This window comes from Porites lutea, chromosome 3 (genome assembly GCF_958299795.1).
Source record: "Porites lutea chromosome 3, jaPorLute2.1, whole genome shotgun sequence".
In the NCBI taxonomy this organism is placed as follows: domain Eukaryota; kingdom Metazoa; phylum Cnidaria; class Anthozoa; order Scleractinia; family Poritidae; genus Porites; species Porites lutea.
Window position 1 is genome coordinate 46813866 of NC_133203.1, and position 20000 is coordinate 46833865.

The window sequence follows — 20000 nt, forward strand, 5'->3', positions numbered from 1 at the left end:
GCGACAACTAGAACTGAAATCGTGCTTTACGCTTACTTCAATTTTAGACAAACGAGAGACTTGATCCAACGTTGTTCTCAATTCCAAGGTCGCTACACCAGCAGGAAGGTATTTCTTCAAAGTTTCGATGATATTACTTGCTTCAGCGTCTTTATCTAGCTGTGAAGAGGAGCAAAAAGCTAAAAAGTTTTTTTCTCCAAACCAAACATATTAATTCAACTAAATTTCCAACAAAATTAAAATAAACACTCGAAAGTTTAACCCCATTCGTAAAAGTCCAACCACAGGCAGACCACCCTCTGTCCGTATGACAGTTGTTGTTATTGAAATCTGGGCATTGATCTTTTGTACTGAATAGACGAAATACAGATGAACGTTACGGCAGCTACAATTTACTCCAACAACAACTGTCACACGAACAGAGGGTGGTCTGCCTGTGGTTCAACGTCGTCGTGCTGACAAAATACAGTATAAGTACTGGATCTATCAGACAAATTCAAAACCTATGTGTATTTACTTTTATTCTAATGAAAACCAACAAATACTCACCCCTGCTAACTGACGCTCCAGTTCAAAGACTTTCATCATCTGTTCATCAGAGTCGGGACCACCCCCAAGAAGCTTAGCTACTTTTTTCATGTACGTCTTGTAGGCATCACGAACCTTCAATAAATCAATGACAAAAAAAAACAATGTCAGTTGTTTTTTGGTAGCCAAGAGGCTGTCCTAGCAACCAGGTATATACTCGGCTTAGTCTTCGTTCCCTAGGCTGTACGTAAATACATAAGCATGCGCACATGGGCGTCGCCCGGCATTCGGTTCTCGACTATTATTCGGAAAGGGATTCGGAAACTAAAGTCGAATTTATGACACAACCATTACTTCGCGTGCATGGTGCGTCAAGATTTCCAAAAATAACAAAGAAAATATTGCAGTTGTAGTAATTCAACCGAAATACAATCGAAACTGGGTTAGCGATCATCATAAGACAGGTTGAAAACCAGAATTACACAAAGTAATTTTCATTAGAGCCCTGCTAAATTAAAAAAGAAAAAAAAGAAAAGAAAAAGTAATATTTTCAAAAATGATAATTATAATCTAATACTAAAAAAGAATAAAAAATGCATACCAATAAAAATAATATCTATATATTTATATACATAATATAAACATTATAAATTTTATAAAATGTGATCAATAAGGAAATCACTAGAACACAAGAGAGGCACGGACATTATGTACGAGTCTGTATAAAAAGAATCAGCCTTCTTTGAGATGGAAGAAGGCCACCCCATCAAATAGTTTTTTTTTTTGAACGAGGAAAGCGATGTTGAGGTTTTGACATAATCCGGCAGCAAGTTCCATTCACTAGAAGCGAGGAAAGCAAAGGTACGTTTGCCGGAGTTAGTGTTGGCTTTCGGGAGTTTCAAGTTCCTCCTGGCTCCAACGCGTATCGATGTTATGTACTTTACTGAACGGTAATATCAAGTCAATTATATAACTTGGCGGGAGACCATTTAAAGATTTTAAGACAATAGTAGCAATTGCAAGCATAAATTTAATTCTATCATCAATTGGGAGCCATCCGAGTTGTAGAAATAAAGGTAACGAGGGAGCTTTGGATTCCCGATCTACAGCAACAAGAAAGTCCAAAAAGCTTTAGCAAAACAACTCTGCATGTTCATCAAGCTTTTTTTCCTTTTTTTTTCTGTCCTCTGCACGACTGCAAAGGAAATTGTTAGTAAGGTTTTCATTTCTTGTAGTACTTACGGCCCAATAATCCGATGAGTTCTTGGTGTAGTAGGCCTTATTCATTCCCAGTTCTCCTGGAGCAAGCTTCAATAAAAAATGGAAGAAGTTAAGACATATTCGATTGATTCACAATCCAGGTCAGTTTTAGAAGGATTTGTATGGAGTCATCAGAGCATAAAGTAGCTTATATCTCACCACCAATTTGCAGTAACCAGTTCGTACCGATTTTTTGGATCCAAAATTCAATACTTTTTCCAGACTTTTTTTTCCAAAACAATTTCTTTTTCCAGACTCGAGGTTATCAAAAAGATGACCAATGGAGGCCTTGAAAAACGCAGGAACCAAGTTTTTTCATGACAATGGAAGACTCTGTACGAACCCTGCAATAGTATTTAACGTCGTCTGTAATCTATTACTGAGGAGACACGTGACATGTATTCTTGTTAGTGATGGCCCTTTGAAAACCGCGACTTCCTAAAGTTTGCAGCCCGATGCTCTTCTAACTGGGCTATTTGAGGGGCTATCTAACTGTAACCAAACAACAGTAGTTCTTACTTGTATTATATGTTTGCTGGAGTCATGAGGATCATAGAAAACTTTGACGTTTATGAACGGCTTGATAAACAGCTCACTGGTTATTTTGCCAATCCTCTGCGCGATGTTCATTGTCGACAAAGGCGTCATGTTACCTGTCACGTTCCATCCTCCCATTCTGTCGATCAAATCTTTCAGTGGAGCGTCACCTCGCCTGTTGACAGAAGCTTCGTCCAAGCAAACATTGTAAAATTTCACGGTTTTCATCACGGCTTCATTCTGATAGGAAAGGAATGAATTTTTGCTCAGGAGGATTAATAGCCTGCGTAGCTGGCGGTATTTTGTAGTAGTCGAGTCACATTTGGCGGCGGAGCCGTTGTAATATAGTCGAGTGAGATTTGACGGCGGAGCCGTCACGAGCGGCGAAGCCGCGAGAAATACTATTTCAACCGCCTCGTCCCTACTCCCTTTTTTTGGAACACGGCTCCGCCGCCAAAACTTTAATCTCGCACCCACACAATACCGCCAGCTACGCAGGCTAGAGGATTAACAGTCGCTTGGTTCGTCGCCACGAAGAGAAAGTATCAAAGTAAGACTATTTTTAAGATTTATCTGAGCGGTTCTACCCGTAATTCTGTGTTTAAAAACTGCGGAAGGATCCCGTCCGTTGACATCTTAGAGTGCTATTCGCTGCTGCCACAACCACAAACTCTCAGAGCGCAGCTTGGTACTGAGACAGAAACCTCCTCGATCTAGTGCAGCTGTTGATTATTTATCAGAAGTTTTTCTTCTTGTTGTACCTGCCACGAATGCTGTGAGTGAGCGCTCGGCCTCTGCCCTTAGAAGGCTCAAGACGTATCTTCGAACAACTATGTCGCAGGAAAGATTGAATCTCTGCATGATTCTCTACGTTTACAAGAAAATGACTGGCAAATTGAACATGCGGGCAGATATTGAAAATCAGTTTGTTTCAGCAGGCGCGGATCCACACCGGTTTCCACTGTTTTATAGAAATCGGTCAGATTTTTCATGATAAATATATTTTTAATTGAACAAAAAAATTTTCCAAGTTGAAATCTGTCAAATGGTTTTGGCAGACAGTAAATATCTTGTCTGAATGACTCAAAACTGGGGCACCCAACGACAATTTTCGGAAAATATCTGTTCGGAAGACGATTTGCGATCTACAATTCTTGCTTGCCTGCCTCTCCTAGGATTTTCGAACATCTAAAAAATGGTATAATTGCCAATTTTTAGCGGATTTTTACCCTTAAAAGGTCACCAAGAATTTTCGGGAGTCTTTTCTGGCTGAAATTTTCGGAAAGGTAAGTTTTGATCCCTATAATTTTCGGATCACTATACTTTCAGCTAGGAAATCCGAACAGATGGAAAATTTCGAGGGGATAAAAATATGCCTATATCTACCGTTTAAATACTAAAATACGTTTAACAATGCTATGTTTAAGTGGTTTTGAACTATATTCTCGTTGGGTGCCCCTGTCAAAAGACGTGTGGGAAAAGAAATCCAAAATAATTTTTCGCGGTCCCCCCTAGAAGCTTGATTTTTCGGCGCCCGTTTAGGAAATCGGTCAGCATTTATGCTAGTTCTGCGCCTGTTCAGCATCAAGTGACGGGGAAAAACGCTTTGGAAAATTCAATGCCAATTAAAACTTTCCCAAACCATGTGTTGAACGCTAAAACAAACTGACAATTGTTAATTTTCTACGAAAGTATTCAAGTTTGACAAGTTTTTTTGCTAAGCTTGAAAAGGTCATTAAATTTTTCTTTCTTTGCTGACCACAATAAAATCCTAGTGTTTCCCAAATTTTAGCAATCAGATTTCAGCAGATTACATCCTAGAGTACTCATTTTCAAAATTTCCTGGGGGAACATGCCCCTGTACCCCCTTAGTTTCTCGTGCCTTCGGCACTCGCCATTGCCCCTATCGCGCCAATATTATACATATTCCCATCTGCCAGTTATGCCCCAACAAGGAAAATTCCCGGCGCCGCCCCTGCTAGACGCGGTTTTCCCAAAAAGAACGCTCCCCTACAAGGCATAGAAATAAGATTTCATAGTGCACAAATGACAAAAAATTCCTCACATCTGAATAATTCTTCTCGGCGTTGGCAAGGGCTTCCTTCAATACATTGAAGCTCTTTTCTCTGATGATTGAAAAGCCAGTGACCGAGGTCTCCCCAGGCTCTAAAGCATTGTCATCCTCCCAGCCACCACATGCGTATTCGTAAAAATCAGTGCAAGGGTCAGCGCTCTGGTTGAGCTGCTTTAAGGTTTCTGGAAGAGACAAATAAAAGAATTGGAATAACAGTAAGCGAACATAAGCTACTCAGACTGTGGCGTCAGGAGCCGATTATTAATCGGCTCCTGGTGGCGTGCATGATTCGCTCATGGTCCAAGGAAGCTACACACAGTTAGCTTCAGAAGTAAAAATGAAGGGACAAAAGAGGTTCCCCTATTGGAATGCATGCTCTTTACCCCCTAACCAATGATACTCGCGTCATGTAGAAAATGGAAAAAAAAAATGGAAATTTTTTGGCGTTTGAAATTTGTTCGATCCGTAGACTTTTTCTTGGGGTGGGGAGGGGGGAAGAGAGGGGTTACAAATTTATGCATCAGTCAATTTCACCTGCGATCATGCCCCTACAGCTCCAGGGTAGCCCCTGGGGTTGGCAAATGTGCGGCCGAGAACGACCGCCGTCCATGCCTTCTTGCGCCGCGCGGCTTATTCACCTTTACCGAGCCCCAAGCAGACTACGAACAACGCGATTTCGGTATTTGGCTTGTCCTCTTCTCCAAAAAAGGGAAAGATAATAGACTCAAATGTAATAAGAAAACATGAAGAACAAGAAGTCATGTTCTCTTGAACAGAACTTGAAAATAATGAACCTTACATACTAGTGATCGAACAATTCATGACTCAGGTAACAGAGTTTGCTGATTAGGGCGTGTTTAAAAGCCCGAAATGGCGAAATGACTTTCCTTAACAGTAAAAACAAAAGACTCCCTCTTTTTGTCGTGTCAGGAGGATTGGCTCCTGGTTTCGTCCAGTTGTTATTTCTTTGCCTCCTACTAATACCCTAGTTTATTTGTAGAACTGTTAGCAATTTTTTTTTGACTCTGGAAAAGTTGTAGAAGAATGCTGAATTTTTCACACTTTCCATCCCATTAAGTTAAGCTATATTTTTCTGATTGGAAACTGTGTGGGGGACGACAATGAAAAAAGAGACCCTGCCAGGGTAAATTCCGACAAGCGACATGATCCAAAAAGTAGCGACAAAGCGTAAAATGAAATCGCGACAAGAGACAACCTCCCTGGGATATTGCGACAGTGACGGCAAAGCCGTGAATACCCGGGGGATACTCCCTTTTATTTTATAGACACGAGTGTTTTACTGGGAAATATACCACTCGTAAAATTCATGAAAACTACATCCGAGACCAGAGTGGTTTATTTTCGATAATCTCACACGTGAGTTTATCGATGACGTAAATTTCGGTGATCTCCCTCTATTATTTTATCGATGTCTTTTTGCCTATGTAATAAAAAGAACATTACACGGCGGCTTGAAGATATGAATTTTATTTTCTCGTGGCAAAAACAATATTTTACTCACTCGCTGCGCTCGCTCGTAAAATATTGTTTTGCCACCGTGTAATATCCTCTATATATAAGCTATATAGGTATGTGCCACCCCATCGGGTAGGGTTCTTGCGCCGTTTGGGTCTGAAAACGGGTATGCACTTTGCCCATTTTGGTCCGGAATCGGGTATGGTTTGTGAGGGAACTACTGGAGTGTATGAACGTCTTTATCGTTTCAATTCCATATGAGTAAGAAAGCAAGAAAAATATGCCAATTCGAAATGGATTGAAGAATTTTCAGTTTGTTTGCGATCTAATCTAAGTAATGATAACATAATTTCTGCCTAAAGGCTAGGCCTGAATACGGGTATGAATTTTAGAGGTCTGGTCTGAAAACGAGTGTGGAAAATTACATTTTTTGGTCTGAAATCGGGTCAGGATTTGGAGAACCGGGCCGCACACCCCCACCAAGAATTACCAGGAGTAACCCCCCCCCCCCCCGGCCGAGAATAAGCGACAAAGAACGTTGGTTTGGCTAATTTATCACCAGTCTGAATGCCAAGAAAAAGAATTTTTCGTCAATTTTTTTTGCGCTTCAGAGAGCGCCTAGTTAGTGATTTATTTATTTACCGCGTACAGCCTACCTACCCCTCACATTTGAGAAACTTGGCCGGTGTCAGGTCAGTGGCGATGTATCAGTGTTCGATACGCGAAATGTTGACTGAGAAATTGCAGAACTGTCCGTAATGGTTTCTACACAACGCATTGCTATCCCTCTTTTCTAAAATCCCGACAAAGACAAAGAATTCTCGTTCAATTTCGGACAGCGATGTGAAGCATTTATAAACACCGAGACGAGACGTTTTAAAATACACACGAGCGACATGGCAGAGCCTCAAATAACCAAACCTTCTTATAAAAGCTGTAAAATGCATCTAAAATTGTCGGGGAAAATAATACAGCCGAAACTCTTGCTCCCCCGGGAATTTTTATGGATTTTAACACCGGCGCCCTGAAGTCTCCCTTCCTGGGTTTCTCGATATTCCGACCGATTTCGGTAAAACGGTGGAAACCGGTTTGGATCCGTGCCTGCCCAATTGTCCTCTTGGTGAATCTCCAACCCGGGGGGGGGGGGGGGGGTACTCCCTTATAAGGGCTTAATGGGGACGTCCGGCCAGCCAGGGTATGTTTTTCGGGATTTTTGTCTTAAACAGGGTATCGATTTTATCATTTGTTGTCTTAATCAGGGTATCGATTTTATCAATTTTTGTCTTAAACAGCTGTAAATAGTTTTGTGATTGCCAGTGGATTAAATAAGAAAGAGTTTCGATATTATTAATTGTCTCACACTGTCACACAGGGCATGGTTTCGGGTCAAATGTCTTAAACAGGGTATCAAAAATCGGAATTCTGTCTTAAACAGGGTAGGAAAATCACCGATTCTTGTCTTAAACAGGGTCAGGGTATGAGGGGCCGGGCCGCAACTCCCCACCAGAGGATATATCGAGTACCCCCCCTCCCCCCCTGGGATCTCCAACCACTAGCCAATGTCAGATTGATTGAGACTCTAATGACAGCAATAAAACTGGGATGGGATTCGCACTCTCGCGGAATTTAATTTATTTTATTTAGGTTTTTCCGGAGCAGCACTCCGCCGAGTTCCGGTTAGGTTTCGCGTTTCGGTCAATGTTAGATAGGATTTCGTGACGTGTTGACATTAAATGACATCGACCGAAACCAGCGTTCCTCGGAAAGACCATAGGCCGCCTCGTTCAATGCAATACAGCTGGGTTATTACTAGCCTGCAGTGCAGGCGTATTTTGGGTGGGCGAAACCTTGTTCGTGTTCGTTATGATGTTGTAGCCGCCATCTTTGATTTTACGACAGTGGAAGATTGGGGAGAGTAGAAATAGTAACCCTTACCTCTCGTCGGGAAGTTTCAACATGACGCTTTCGCGAGCAAATTGCGCGCTCAAAGAAAACGCCTGAACTGCAGGCTAGGTCATTACAGATTCAACATTTTTTTAGCAATATAAACTGGAAAGGACAATATTGGCCGTTTTATAACTCAAACTAAATCAAATATAACATCCTCGCTGCGATCAAGTGAGCGGAAGTCGAGGGTTTTAATCATTCCGTAAGACGCCGCTGACATATCGATGACTCATCTGGTTTAGGTTATTGGTGTAGAGTTCGGGTCGAGAATGCGCGAGATAACTCCACCGACCGAATAGTAGGTAGAGAAACCGGTCAAACTGAGAAAAATATGTAATATTTCTAAATACCGTAACTTTAGTCATTTCATCATTTCGCCATTTCATGTTTTAAACACGCCCGATTACTAAAACTTTTTCTGTAAGAGTTCGATTGTGTTCGATTACTGAGCTTTATAACAATAATAATAATAATAATAATAATAATAATAATAATAATTTTATTTATATAGCGCTAAAATCCAATAATTGTCCAAAGCGCTACCTAATTACAAAAAAGAATATAAAAAAAAATCTAAATTATAAAATATCTACAATATACAATATAATTCAGATATAATTCAATATAATTCAATAGAACCCAGTCTTTCGATCAAGTTCGATTGAGTTCGATTAAGTTCGATGAATATAAATGGTCGATTTGCTTCGAGTGGTTACGCAAGGTCTGAAATAATCGCCTGCCAGCGAATAATCGCGCCCTTTGGTGCGGAAAAAATAATAATGGCCCCTGGCTATTAGCTGTGGTCACACTACAGACTTTTTACCTAGGTAAACATGACTTGTTGACAGTTTACCTAGGGAAACTTGATTTTTTAAGTGTAGCCTGCAGTGCAGGCGTTTTCTTTGAGCGCGCAATTTGCTCGCGAAAGCGTCATGTTGAAACTTCCCGACGAGAGGAGGAAATGGGGCGAGTGAAAATTTTAAGTGTGACCGATTTTTCCCTAGGTAACTTACCTCGGGGAAATTTTATCGTCTGGGTCTTGGATATATCTCGAGGCAATAGAGTTTCCATTGACAGCTACCCCAAAGCAATAGGAGTCTATCTTTTTGTCGAGGGTCGAGGGTCGAGGGTTCCATGTCGAGGGTCGAGGGTAACATTTTTTTTCCCAATTTTTTTTTTGGAAAAGGTAATAATCGATGCAATCAATGTCATTAAAACAAATACGAAGAATTTAAAAAACAAATGGCGCGTGAACATCTTCTAGTTGTTGGGTGTGGGGGGGGGGGGGGATAGAGAAAAGCTCCGAGACATCCATAAAGAAAATGTGATGTTATTGTTGTTGTTGTTGTTGTTTAATTAAAATAGTAAGTGGACATTCGAATTCGCTTAAAAGTAAAGAACCTTCTCTCTTCCTGTGAAGGTAGACAGGTTGTGCCTAAAAAAAATGTCATAGAGCTTAGGCAGGGGCACCGAAAAACTGCTTTCTGTAAAATATCTGTTCGGAGAAGCAAAAATTGCTTACAATTTTCTGTTACTTGAGGAAGGCTAAAAATTTCCATGTACAGTTTTCGTAGCTTATCTAATTAATTCCCTACGATTTTCTAAAGTTTAGTTTTTCACATTTCAGTCCCCAATTTAGCCTATTTTTCGTAGAAAAAGGAAATCTAAAATTTTCGGATTAGAAAATGCGATAGAGAGGGGAATCAGAAAAATTCTCACTTTCGTAAAACCTAAAATTGCATCTAAAATTTTCGGGAAAATAATACTGAGGCCCTAAGTGATTTCGAAAAGATTCAAGTTGCCTTAGGACGACCGAACAGATACAACTTTTATAGCGCCGCTTAGAATGCATTTCTAGAGATTTGAAAGTACTCTGGATAAGCGAAAAAGTGTTTTCAATGCATTTAGGAGCTCTTAGGAGGTAACCGTGGTTGGGTGCCTCTGTTTCGCGGCTTATATTTCACTCATGTCTGCCTCTTCTCTGCCTTGCTTGGCTGTTCAGTGGGGTAGTTTGAATATGGATATTTCACCGATTCTTGGTTTTTAAGCTATCCCACTGTATGCGACCGAATTGTCGTGCTTTCAATGAAGTAGAAACCCCGGGGTAGAAACTCGCCATGAAATTTTAAAATACAAGTCATCGATAATCACCGACACCGGAAATCGTGACCTAGGTACGTAGTTGCGTAGCTAGAGTGATAATTTGCCCCCTTTGGACAGGCACTTGTTCAAAGAGATCAATTGCGCAACACACACCCTTTAGTATCAGGTGATAGGAGTTTCGTGTTTCATTTCGAGTCAGTTTTTTCCTAGCCTGCGTAGCAAGCGTTTCCAATCGAGTTATTGCGCGAAAGCTAGAGCGGAAGCAAAAAAAGAAGGTTGAAGGGGGAGGGGGAGTTCCTTCGTTCCCCTCCCCCTCCCCCGTCATTCATTTTTTTTTTTGCTTTTGTCCCAGCTTTCTAGACGAACCTCGCGAGGAAACGCTTGCTACGCAGGCTAGTTTTTACCTCGAGCGTATACCAGAGTTTTGCACCGTACTATTTCGTTTCTTCTTCCCACCCACCCACCCTGGGTGATTTCATTTGATGTTATAGGGTGGCAGAGAGGTTTATTAGTCATATCATTTGCTGTTGTTTACTTTTGTTCGTATCCTTAATAAATTTCTCTGCGTGCCAAAAAGCGAATTGTGTTTTGTTTGTGTCAGGGGGCGTAGTTGGGGGATTTAGATGGTTGATGCTATCGCCCGAGTCGCGCGCAATAATAAACTCCTTTAATTACCAACGTTATGTTCTGCAGCTTAAAAAGTGTATCACTGCAGAAATTTGAAACATCCTGAAACACAAAAGGAACGCAAAACCAACACTTATCGGCGCAGTTGATGGCGGCACTGGGACAATAGGAAGTCATGTGGCGAAACTAATTTTGTACACATCTTTATCCCTAGTGTGCATTTCAAACAGAAATCAGAGGTGTCTTCGCAAAAACTTTCTTCACAACGGCTTCAGCGATTATTTCCTATTTTGCACGAAAAGGGGAGCTTTTATTCACGAACAGCGATCAGATCGAAGCAGACCGATTATGCGAACTTTCAAAAAAAGAAAAAAAGAGTGTACACTATATGAATGTTTAAAGAAAAAAAAATTCCGCAAAAGACAGACTTGGAATACACTGTCCAGTTTCTTGCATGATGTTAAAAGTAGTAAATTTACATCAGAAACCGCGGAAAAATAGATCACAGAGAAAGCTTGAATTGAAATACCAGGGAAAATATCCTCAAAACAGAACCAAAAATCACTCCACTAACCCAATGCCATTTTTTCTTGCCCGACCGACAGAAAAATTGTACAGGAATGGCCTTGTGTGACATTGTAACATTTCAAACAGTTAAACAGAATTTGCAACGCAGTCGATTTTTTTTCGGGAATAAAAAACTTGTATTCACGGTTCAAGATAAACGGCGTTATCGCAGTACTCCGTTTTTTCCTATTCATGTCCAACTTGGCAAAACAACAGATCTTTAGTAGAAATGTGTCAAATGTAAAACAATTAATTGGATCAATGGGAGACATAGCCGTACGTCTGTTTTTTTTTTCCTATTCACGTCCACCACGTCCACGTTCACAAATAAATATGACCGATTGTGGCCTAGAAAGATATATTGTATTTTAATGGGAAAGCGTCGGCAAACGCCGATGTTCACCTCACCGAAAGTCGCTACCAGGCATTATTCTATTTTAAACCTCTGCGTTAGTGGGTGGTGATTTCCATGCGAGTTCGCGCATTTTAATAGCTCTGCAAAAAGATAGACTCCAACGATTGACTTGTTCGTTTATGACACATTTTATGACACATTTTACAACGCAATAAGAGTTTTTTCCTTCCATTCTTGTTGGTTTGACTAGAAATTCATAATTCATCGCACTAATTCTTGTTTTACGACATTTTAAATTTTGTTTACAACATTTTTTTTTAAATCAGTGTTTTCAAGTAACGTGTTCTGTTCGTGGTATGGGTTTCCGGGGTGTTATAAATGTAATTCTTCAAAAACAAATTGGGATGTCCCGGAGCTTTTCTCTATTCCACCCCTCCCCCCTCACCCACCCAACAACTAGAAGATGTTCACGCGCCATTTGTTTTTAAAATTCTTCTTATTTGTTTAAATGACATTGATTGCATCGATCATTACCTTTTCCAAAATAAAAAAAAAAATGGAAAAAAAATGTTACCATCGACCCTCGACATGGTACCCTCGCCCTCGACATGGAACCCTCGACCCTCGACCCTCGACAAAAAGATAGACTCGAGCAATAGCGAGGGAAAAATGAAATACCGAGGTTGCTAGCCAATAGACGCTCATCGGCGAAGGTCTTGATGACAGAACCGGACATAGATCACGCTGTGAAAGAAATTTTGGGGGCACGAGTCATCCACGTCTTCGCCTTTCTTCACCTTGCACGTTGAATTAGCGTAAGAAATAACAGCGAGATAAAAGAAAAAAAGCATCTCTTTGATCAGCTAGATCCCTGCGCATTTTGGCTTCTTGAATTTACACTCCAAAAAATTCAACTGGCGTGAAAACTTTGGGAGCCGATATCAGTAGTGTGACCTTCCCAGAATTTTTACCTAGGTAAAACAAAACCCGAGATGAATTTACCTCGGGAGATTTTGGATGAATTTGCCCTAGGTAAATCGGTTTTACCTAGGTAAAACTCTGTAGTGTGACCACAGCTATTATTCGAGGAAATACGTTACGCGTGGACAGGACCTTACGAAGTGCTAAAAGTCATGCCAGAAAGCCGGCCGGGCAGAAGTGCTTTCTTTCAAAAAGCATAATAAAAGCGCTTTATGTATGAGCTGCAGCTTCGCCGATCATCAATATTTATTTTATAATTATCAACCAATCAGTAATCGTAAATTCTTGAAGGAATTAATTAGGCTAGTATTTAAATGTTCTCAAAACATAGCCAAGAAAAGTCTTAAATATTTTCAAGTTTTGATAGAGATGGCTGGCAGTCATCGAAACTGTCAGCATCATTAAGACTTTTTTTGGCTATGTTTTGAGAACATCTAAATAGAAATCAGTAATCGTGTTTCACTGTGCTTGATGATGTTATCCTTCCGTGCCAAGCTGCAGAAAAGTAGCGATGGGAAACCGGAAATGTGCCTGTTTTCGTAATAAAATGTTAATTTTAGAGGTTGTATCTTGCGCGTGCAGTTTTTGAGTGCGTGTTTTTTTTTCTGAATTTGGGATAGTGACCTGCCCAAGGAAGAATAATTTCTTCCGAAAAGTAAATTAACATATTTTTTTGCTATTTTAAACTTCATACAACATGTTTACCGCGTGACTTTCTTGGGTTCAATATTACCAGGATGATCGAGAGGCACTAAAAACACTAATAACAATTCATGAAAGTAGTACGCGAAAAAAAGTGTGGTATTATGCTTTTAGCTCAAGGAAAATAACGCAAAATACAGAGTATCTTAGCAGTAAGCTTTAAATAAACAAACCAGACAACTTCAGTAAATTCCTTCTAAGATCAGCAGGTGATAGTAAATAGTTCTGAATGTCATCGACCAAAACATTCACGAAAATGCTTTTTCTGAAACAAAATAACATGGCCTACAAACGGATAACATGCGCTTCTAGAAAATTGGTACTGCAGTTATACTATCTTCAATAAACACGAAAGCGGCGCGATTCTGTATTTTGAAAAGCGGTTGTGTGTAATGTATGATTTACGACTATGAAACGAATTTCTCTGCTTCGCTGAGTGCTCCGATTTAATACTAACAAATGAAACTTGATCAACTCACCTAACGAGGTCTCCAAACACGCTCTTGTTCCGCAATATTTTTGCCCGGAAACAGGAGACGTGGGTGAAGTTTCTGTAGATTTCGATTTTTCCAAGGCGAAAAGCGTGATAAACACAATAGACAATACGAGAAAGACGAATGTTGCAACCGCCAATATGATGATCCAACAAACCGGCCTCCCTCGTCGTTTGCTTTTGAACTCTACTGTCTCCTCTTCAAATCGTTTCATTCTGCTCTGAATACTTTGGCAGAGTGGCTGCTCAACACAAGGTCTAAAACAATAATATTGGATTACTTATTTATTCTGTAACCTTGACTCAGACCTTGACTTGAGCGCGACAGCTCGTCGTCACGCAATTGTGTCAAGTAACGCAACTGTGCGAATCACGGGTCACCACATGACGCTCTTAAATGATGTTCGAATTTTAAAATACAGTCAAATTGTCCGTTTAAACAGAGTGTCCCTATTAAGTGGCTGTCTGTAAAGCGGGGTTCGACTGTATACGGATGAAACTACGACATATTTCCGAATAAAGGCAATTAAAACACAAAATTTAATTTTCATTTCACTTTAGCCTGAGGTTCACCCGTTTCACCCTTAATTCAATACAATGTAATTTATTGGCATATGGCATTGCTGATTACAATGTTGGTTACATGTCAACTCAAAGAGAAGGTAAAAACAACATGAATAGCTAACAATGATATTAAACTTACATAAAATAATTCCTCGCGAAGCGTAGCCTTCGTCCTCGAGATGAGAGTTTATCATCTCGTCGCGAGCAAATACATATCTAAGGAGGATAAAGAATAGGCGAGAAAACAAGCACTCAGTATGATGCCGGAGGAGGACTGGCACGAGGGCTCTTTCCACGCTTCCGGCTGCCGGCGAAAGTTTCCTTTTGCAAACTGGAAATCCTATTTTCTTTCTTTAATTGCAGTCTACAGTGTGAAATAAAGTTTTAAAATTCGTTTCATAACACACTGATAAACGGTTTCATATGTTTATGTCTGTATGTGTAAAGTCAAACTTTACGCATACAGACATAACGCTGCAAGCAAATCCTTTATTGAAAATTGTGTCAACGAGTTCAATAACTGGATGGTATCGTCCAAGACCTCCCTTGGAGTCCAGGCCCGGGCCGATACGACTGTTTTTTCGATACCTTCAAATCGTAGTCTTGTTGTCGTTTTCGATCAGTGTTTCACTGAGTTCAAGATCATTTATTAAAAGCCATTTGCAAGTCGTGCGCAAAAATCATCTCGGGAACATTGCCAAAATTATAAAGTATCTCACTGGGGGGGCAGCTCACTGGGGATAGTGCTTATAGTGTGGTATACGCTTTAGTCACGTCAAAATAACTGCAATGTTCTTTTATATGGATTTCCGCAGCAGCCACTTTTCAGTTTACGGTCAGATTAAAATTCAGCGGCTCTCGTTGTAACGCGCACCAGAAAATTCAATCACATTACCGTTTGTGTTGATAAAGTAGAGCTCCACTGGTCCTGATAACGTATAAAATTCTTCTGCTAGTTTTAAAATCCCTTGATGGCACAGCACCTGATTGCATCTCTGACTTGCTTCAATATGAAGCACAATCACGCATGTTGCGGTCATGATCGCAGAGACTTTTGGCTACCTCGACAGCTCGATCGGGGTAAGTAGGGTTAAGTACCTGTTCTCAGACCTGTTCTTAGTGTTAATGACTCCTAAAACTCGATTGTATTTAGTAAGTAATTCCATTGTTGTACGGTCTGCGCTGGAACCTTCAAGCAAAACCTACAAAAGCTGCAACTGGTGCAAAACTTTGCCGCTCGTCTTGTGACTAACACCAAGAAGTTTGATCATGTTATTCCAGTATTACGGAAGTTACAGTGGCCCCAAGTCAAGAGTAAGCTGGAGTTACGGGATGTCACACTTTGGGATAAGATTATTTTGTATAAGATTATCTGATTATCTGATTATCTATCCAGTGAGATCATCAAAGGTCGGATGGACATAGTTAATAAAGATCAGTTACAATGTTATATCCCCTCCGTAGAACTGCTACTATTCCTTTTTTATCGTTCAATAAATATCGCTTTGCTAATAAACTCTAGAAACAGCGAACCGTTCAGTAATTTTAAAAACAATATTAGGCGTGAACTATTTAGCCTATAAGTTGTAATGAATGTAGTGTGAATTTCAGACGATTACTTCGAGTTGTTTTCTCTTCTCACTTACTGAGGGAGTGAAAACCACTCCAAGTAATCGTCTGAAGGAAATTCAGGCTTGGAATGACTTTAGCTTAGTTTTTTACGATGCTTGTAACTTAAGGTAATTATTATTCCTTTAATTTGTTACTTATCTCAGAATAGCCCCTTAGGGAGATATAATAAAGTTATTGTATTGTATTGTATTGTATTGTATTGTATTGTATTGTATTGTACTACTGTGACTTAAGCTCGCGACTAAGGTTTTTGCACAAAAGATATTTAATAAAAGTATTTAAAAAGCCTTAATCATATACCGAAAAGTTTGTAGCCGTATGACAGGCACGTTAAATTTTCTACTTGCCGATTTCAGAGCGCTTAAGCTTGAGGCCGGAAGTTGAAGTACTCCTTATGGAGGGTAACTAATTTCGCGATTTCGGCGACACAGTATTTCGCAGGGTTATATTTTCGCGATTTTAACCGGCAAATATGAAAAAAAGTGGCGATTTAAGTGTTCTCAACTTATCTTCATCTTTCGAAACATCTCAACTTTTTCAAATTTCTAGATAAACTGGAACAAGTAATTTGTGAAATCGTTGCAAGATACAAAATAGAACTTACCAGAACTTATTAGTACAGCCAGTTAACAATTTGTATAGTTGTCGATAGGAGTCTTGTATATGTTGATGATTCTACATGACAATATTATTTTTCTGGTTTAAATTTTCTCTGTGAGTATTAACAGAGGGTGTGAATGGGGTTAACCGACTAGCGACAAAGTGCAAAAAATATTACCGACTACCGACAAAACGCGAAAATAATTACCGACTACCGACAGGAAAATTATTAACCGACTACCGACATGGACCGACATTATCTATATTTTTTTCAGAAAGAAGAGTATATTGTATTTTTTCTACCTTTCTAGGAAGTAACCAAAGATACCACGTCACAAGTCTTTTTACAAGTCAGTACCACAAAACGAGGATATTGAAATCGGTTTGCAGAGCGTATGCCAAAAATTTCTACAACCCGCCTAGTCCTAAACATTATATGCGACAAATGCTTAGATTAATCCTCAAAGAAAATTCTTTCCAGTTCAATGGAAAGCTCTACCTCCAAACCCACCGTACCGCGATGGGCACAAAGAGAGCAGTTTCCTCTGCCAACATTTTCATGTCATATATTGAAACACAAAGTCTATAAGCAGCTAAACCGTCTTTAAACCAGACATCGTAACTTTCTTCGAGGAAGCAAACTTACATGATTCTACTATTAAATTCACCACCGAAATTCACTGAGACAATGTTTTTAGACACAGTTGACAAAGTCACAAGATTAAACGAAAAAGTTATCCTTGATGTAAAGACTACGGAAACCTTCCAGCACACATTTTGCGGCTTGTCACCCACCGATTTGTCAAAAGAGTTTGAGGAAAGTGTTCAAAATTCAAAAGAACGCTTGATGGTTGATGATGGACAGAGGCTACCAACACAACTTGAAAGACAAATTGCAATCAGAAATAAATGAAACTCACAGAAACCGAAGTCCGTGCTCCTGAAACAAAACCGAGCAAGGAAGGAAAAGAAATGTTGCCTTTAGTGACACAATAGGGAACTTTAAGAACCACGACGAAGTTCACGACGACGACGTCTGTTGACTGGGAAAAGACTGGAACCAGAACGTCAGTTTCGGCAGGAAAAAGGAAACTTAAGATGCAATCGGTCGGCTGGTCGACGACGACGACACTGAATGTAAACACAAATGAAAACAGTGATGTTCGTTCGCAACAAAGTTTTTCGCAATGGCGTCTTTTAAAACAATGCAAGATCTAATGTTTAAGCCGTACGTCTAATTTCATTGACGATGGAGAATTTTTTGTGTTGTCTGACCTTTTCGAGTGGAAAAACACCTGCTTTCCGCACAAAGATTATTCAACTTTCAACCTGAATGAGATGACCGAGTCCGAGTGTCTGTCAGAGTTTAGATTGGAAAAAGAGACATTCTGATGTGATAGCTGTTTCCATATAAAGTTTATTTCCTCTATATTAAAGATATATGATTTGCCTTACCTAAATACGTACAAATAAATTTCTCACTTACGAGTTCGCTCGCTCGGCGTCTCCAGCTGTTGTCATTCTTCGAAGTAAAAACAATTCAGGACTTATTGACGAGATCAAGCTAAACTAACTACGAGAGAACGACTGGAGAACCGACAATTTGATTAACAATAGACGACTGTTAACTGTGACAATAGACGGATCGAAACGCACCAATTACCGAGTCTTCATAGCCAATAACATCACGGTTTAACTGACAGACGACTAATAACATCGCGACGTAACTGACCAATCAGATCAATAACCAGAGTATAATAAGATCAACTGACGTAATACAACTCACTTTGACACTGAAGATGACTACCGCACAGGTTGTCGAAACGTCAGTCACTGTCAACAACAGTCCTATTCAGGACTACGTTCACTCGGACGATCAAACTTAACCTACTTTTGAAATGACTCCTGGGTTCAAACCTTTCACAGTACATTTTTACTCGAATTTTCAATCAACATCGCTTGTTAGGAGAAAAAAAGGAACGATACTTGGATTTACGAGAATAAGAAAAAACAAAGGACTTCAAAAATCGCTTAAAACAGTGGATTTATGCACCTATCAATAGCCTGCTTAAGATCCGACGACGGCAGACGTCTGTGACGGCGAGCGGAAGTGAAATTACTACTAGAAAGACTTCCGGCTGCCGTCGTTGCGAAGTTTCCCGCCGTAGCGGCCTTGTCTGTGACGTGAAGAAGGCCATTTTGCCGTCGCGTGTAAAACGTGAGTAAACTTGATCAAAATAATGCCATTTAAACACATTTTGAGCGAAATTCTTTAGCACTGTTAACAGTTTATTCTCAGTAGACCATTTTTGTCGAATTTCTAAGCGACTTAAACGATTTGAACACGGTATTTTTTAATTAAATTTGTTTGCCCTCTCTAAACAGTTTGACTCGTTAATCGCCATGGACTCGGTCAACTCGACAAAGAAAGCAACCCAGTAAGTTTTACAAGTTTTTTCTTGTGTTTATTGATGTGTTTATTAACAATTATGATATCGTAGACTGTTTTGGCATTAAATTGAGGTCCAATGGATTATGTCACTCATCTTTTCGTCAAGCCTCTCGAGGTCAAAATTTTCGTAATTCTGGTAGGGAAAATCCGGATTTTTAGATCTGTTAACATCATACAACAGTAAATATTCATCTTCTGAAATGTCGCCATCATCGAAACTTGTCAGTAACAATTCACGAACCTTTCTAAAAGTAGTCATCACTCTTGTATTTATTTCTAATCTTCAACAGGAAAAGGCGCTACAACAACCCGCCGTCGCGCGAGCTTTCTTAATGCTATTTTTCGCACCATTGCGACGGCGACCTCACCCCAAGCCCCCTCGACCAAGTCTGCCGTCGTAGAATCTCGCCGTCGTCAGATCTTAAGCTCACTAATGTAAAGCCGGCGGGGGGGGAGGCAGGGCATGGGGTGGGGATTTGATTGTCTTTGTTGGCCCTGGGGTAGGGCATTTGACTGATCTTGTTCTCCCGAGGGGGGGGGGGGGGATATTTGAATCTTTCTTCGCCCGACGTGGATATATTTGACTGCCGACTTGGGCGAAAAAGACTGATACCTAGCATCTGTTAATTAGCATCTGTCACTGCCACGCTTCACGCATGCGCCGTACGGTTTGAAAAGATCAGGAAGTCATGGAGACCACTGAGAACAGGAGAAGGCTGAGTGGATTTCACTGTTTTGTCTTCAAATTTCATTTCTTTGAGCGTGTTTTTGATCAATTGAACCTCTTAAAATACTGTGGTATCAAAGTAAACAAAATTAAAGAGAAACCAAGTCGATTTTTGCAAGTACAATTGATTAGTGTATGGCTCATTCGCTACAATCAGTGTAAACTTACGAAACTGACTTTTTTTTTTACAGAATGTGGACTTTCTCCTCAAGGTTTATGTATTCTACGCAGTGTAACACGGATATGGTTAAAACGTATAATTGCAGCTGTAACAGGAACATGTATCTTTGGTGATGCAGCAACGTTTATAAAAGATTGCAGAGTTTTATTTGGGGATATTTTTATTGTGCCTTTCTTGGGTTCTGCCTTGGGATT

The 20000-nt window shown here is 40.0% G+C and overlaps 1 protein-coding gene across 1 annotated transcript in view; it reads right to left on the reverse strand.

Annotated features, from left to right (window-relative positions):
• Nucleotides 1-13917, reverse strand: part of LOC140931281 (endothelin-converting enzyme 1-like) — a 28823-nt gene extending 14906 nt beyond the window's left edge. The window contains exons 1-6 of the mRNA XM_073381055.1: nt 13637-13917; nt 4391-4581; nt 2308-2565; nt 1771-1836; nt 550-663; nt 37-159 (exon numbers count right to left, since the gene is read on the reverse strand). Coding sequence (XP_073237156.1) covers nt 37-159; nt 550-663; nt 1771-1836; nt 2308-2565; nt 4391-4581; nt 13637-13865 — 981 coding nt within the window. The 5' untranslated portion in view covers nt 13866-13917. The remainder of the gene's footprint in view (nt 1-36; nt 160-549; nt 664-1770; nt 1837-2307; nt 2566-4390; nt 4582-13636) is intronic.
• Between the last annotated feature and the right edge of the window lie 6083 nt (nt 13918-20000).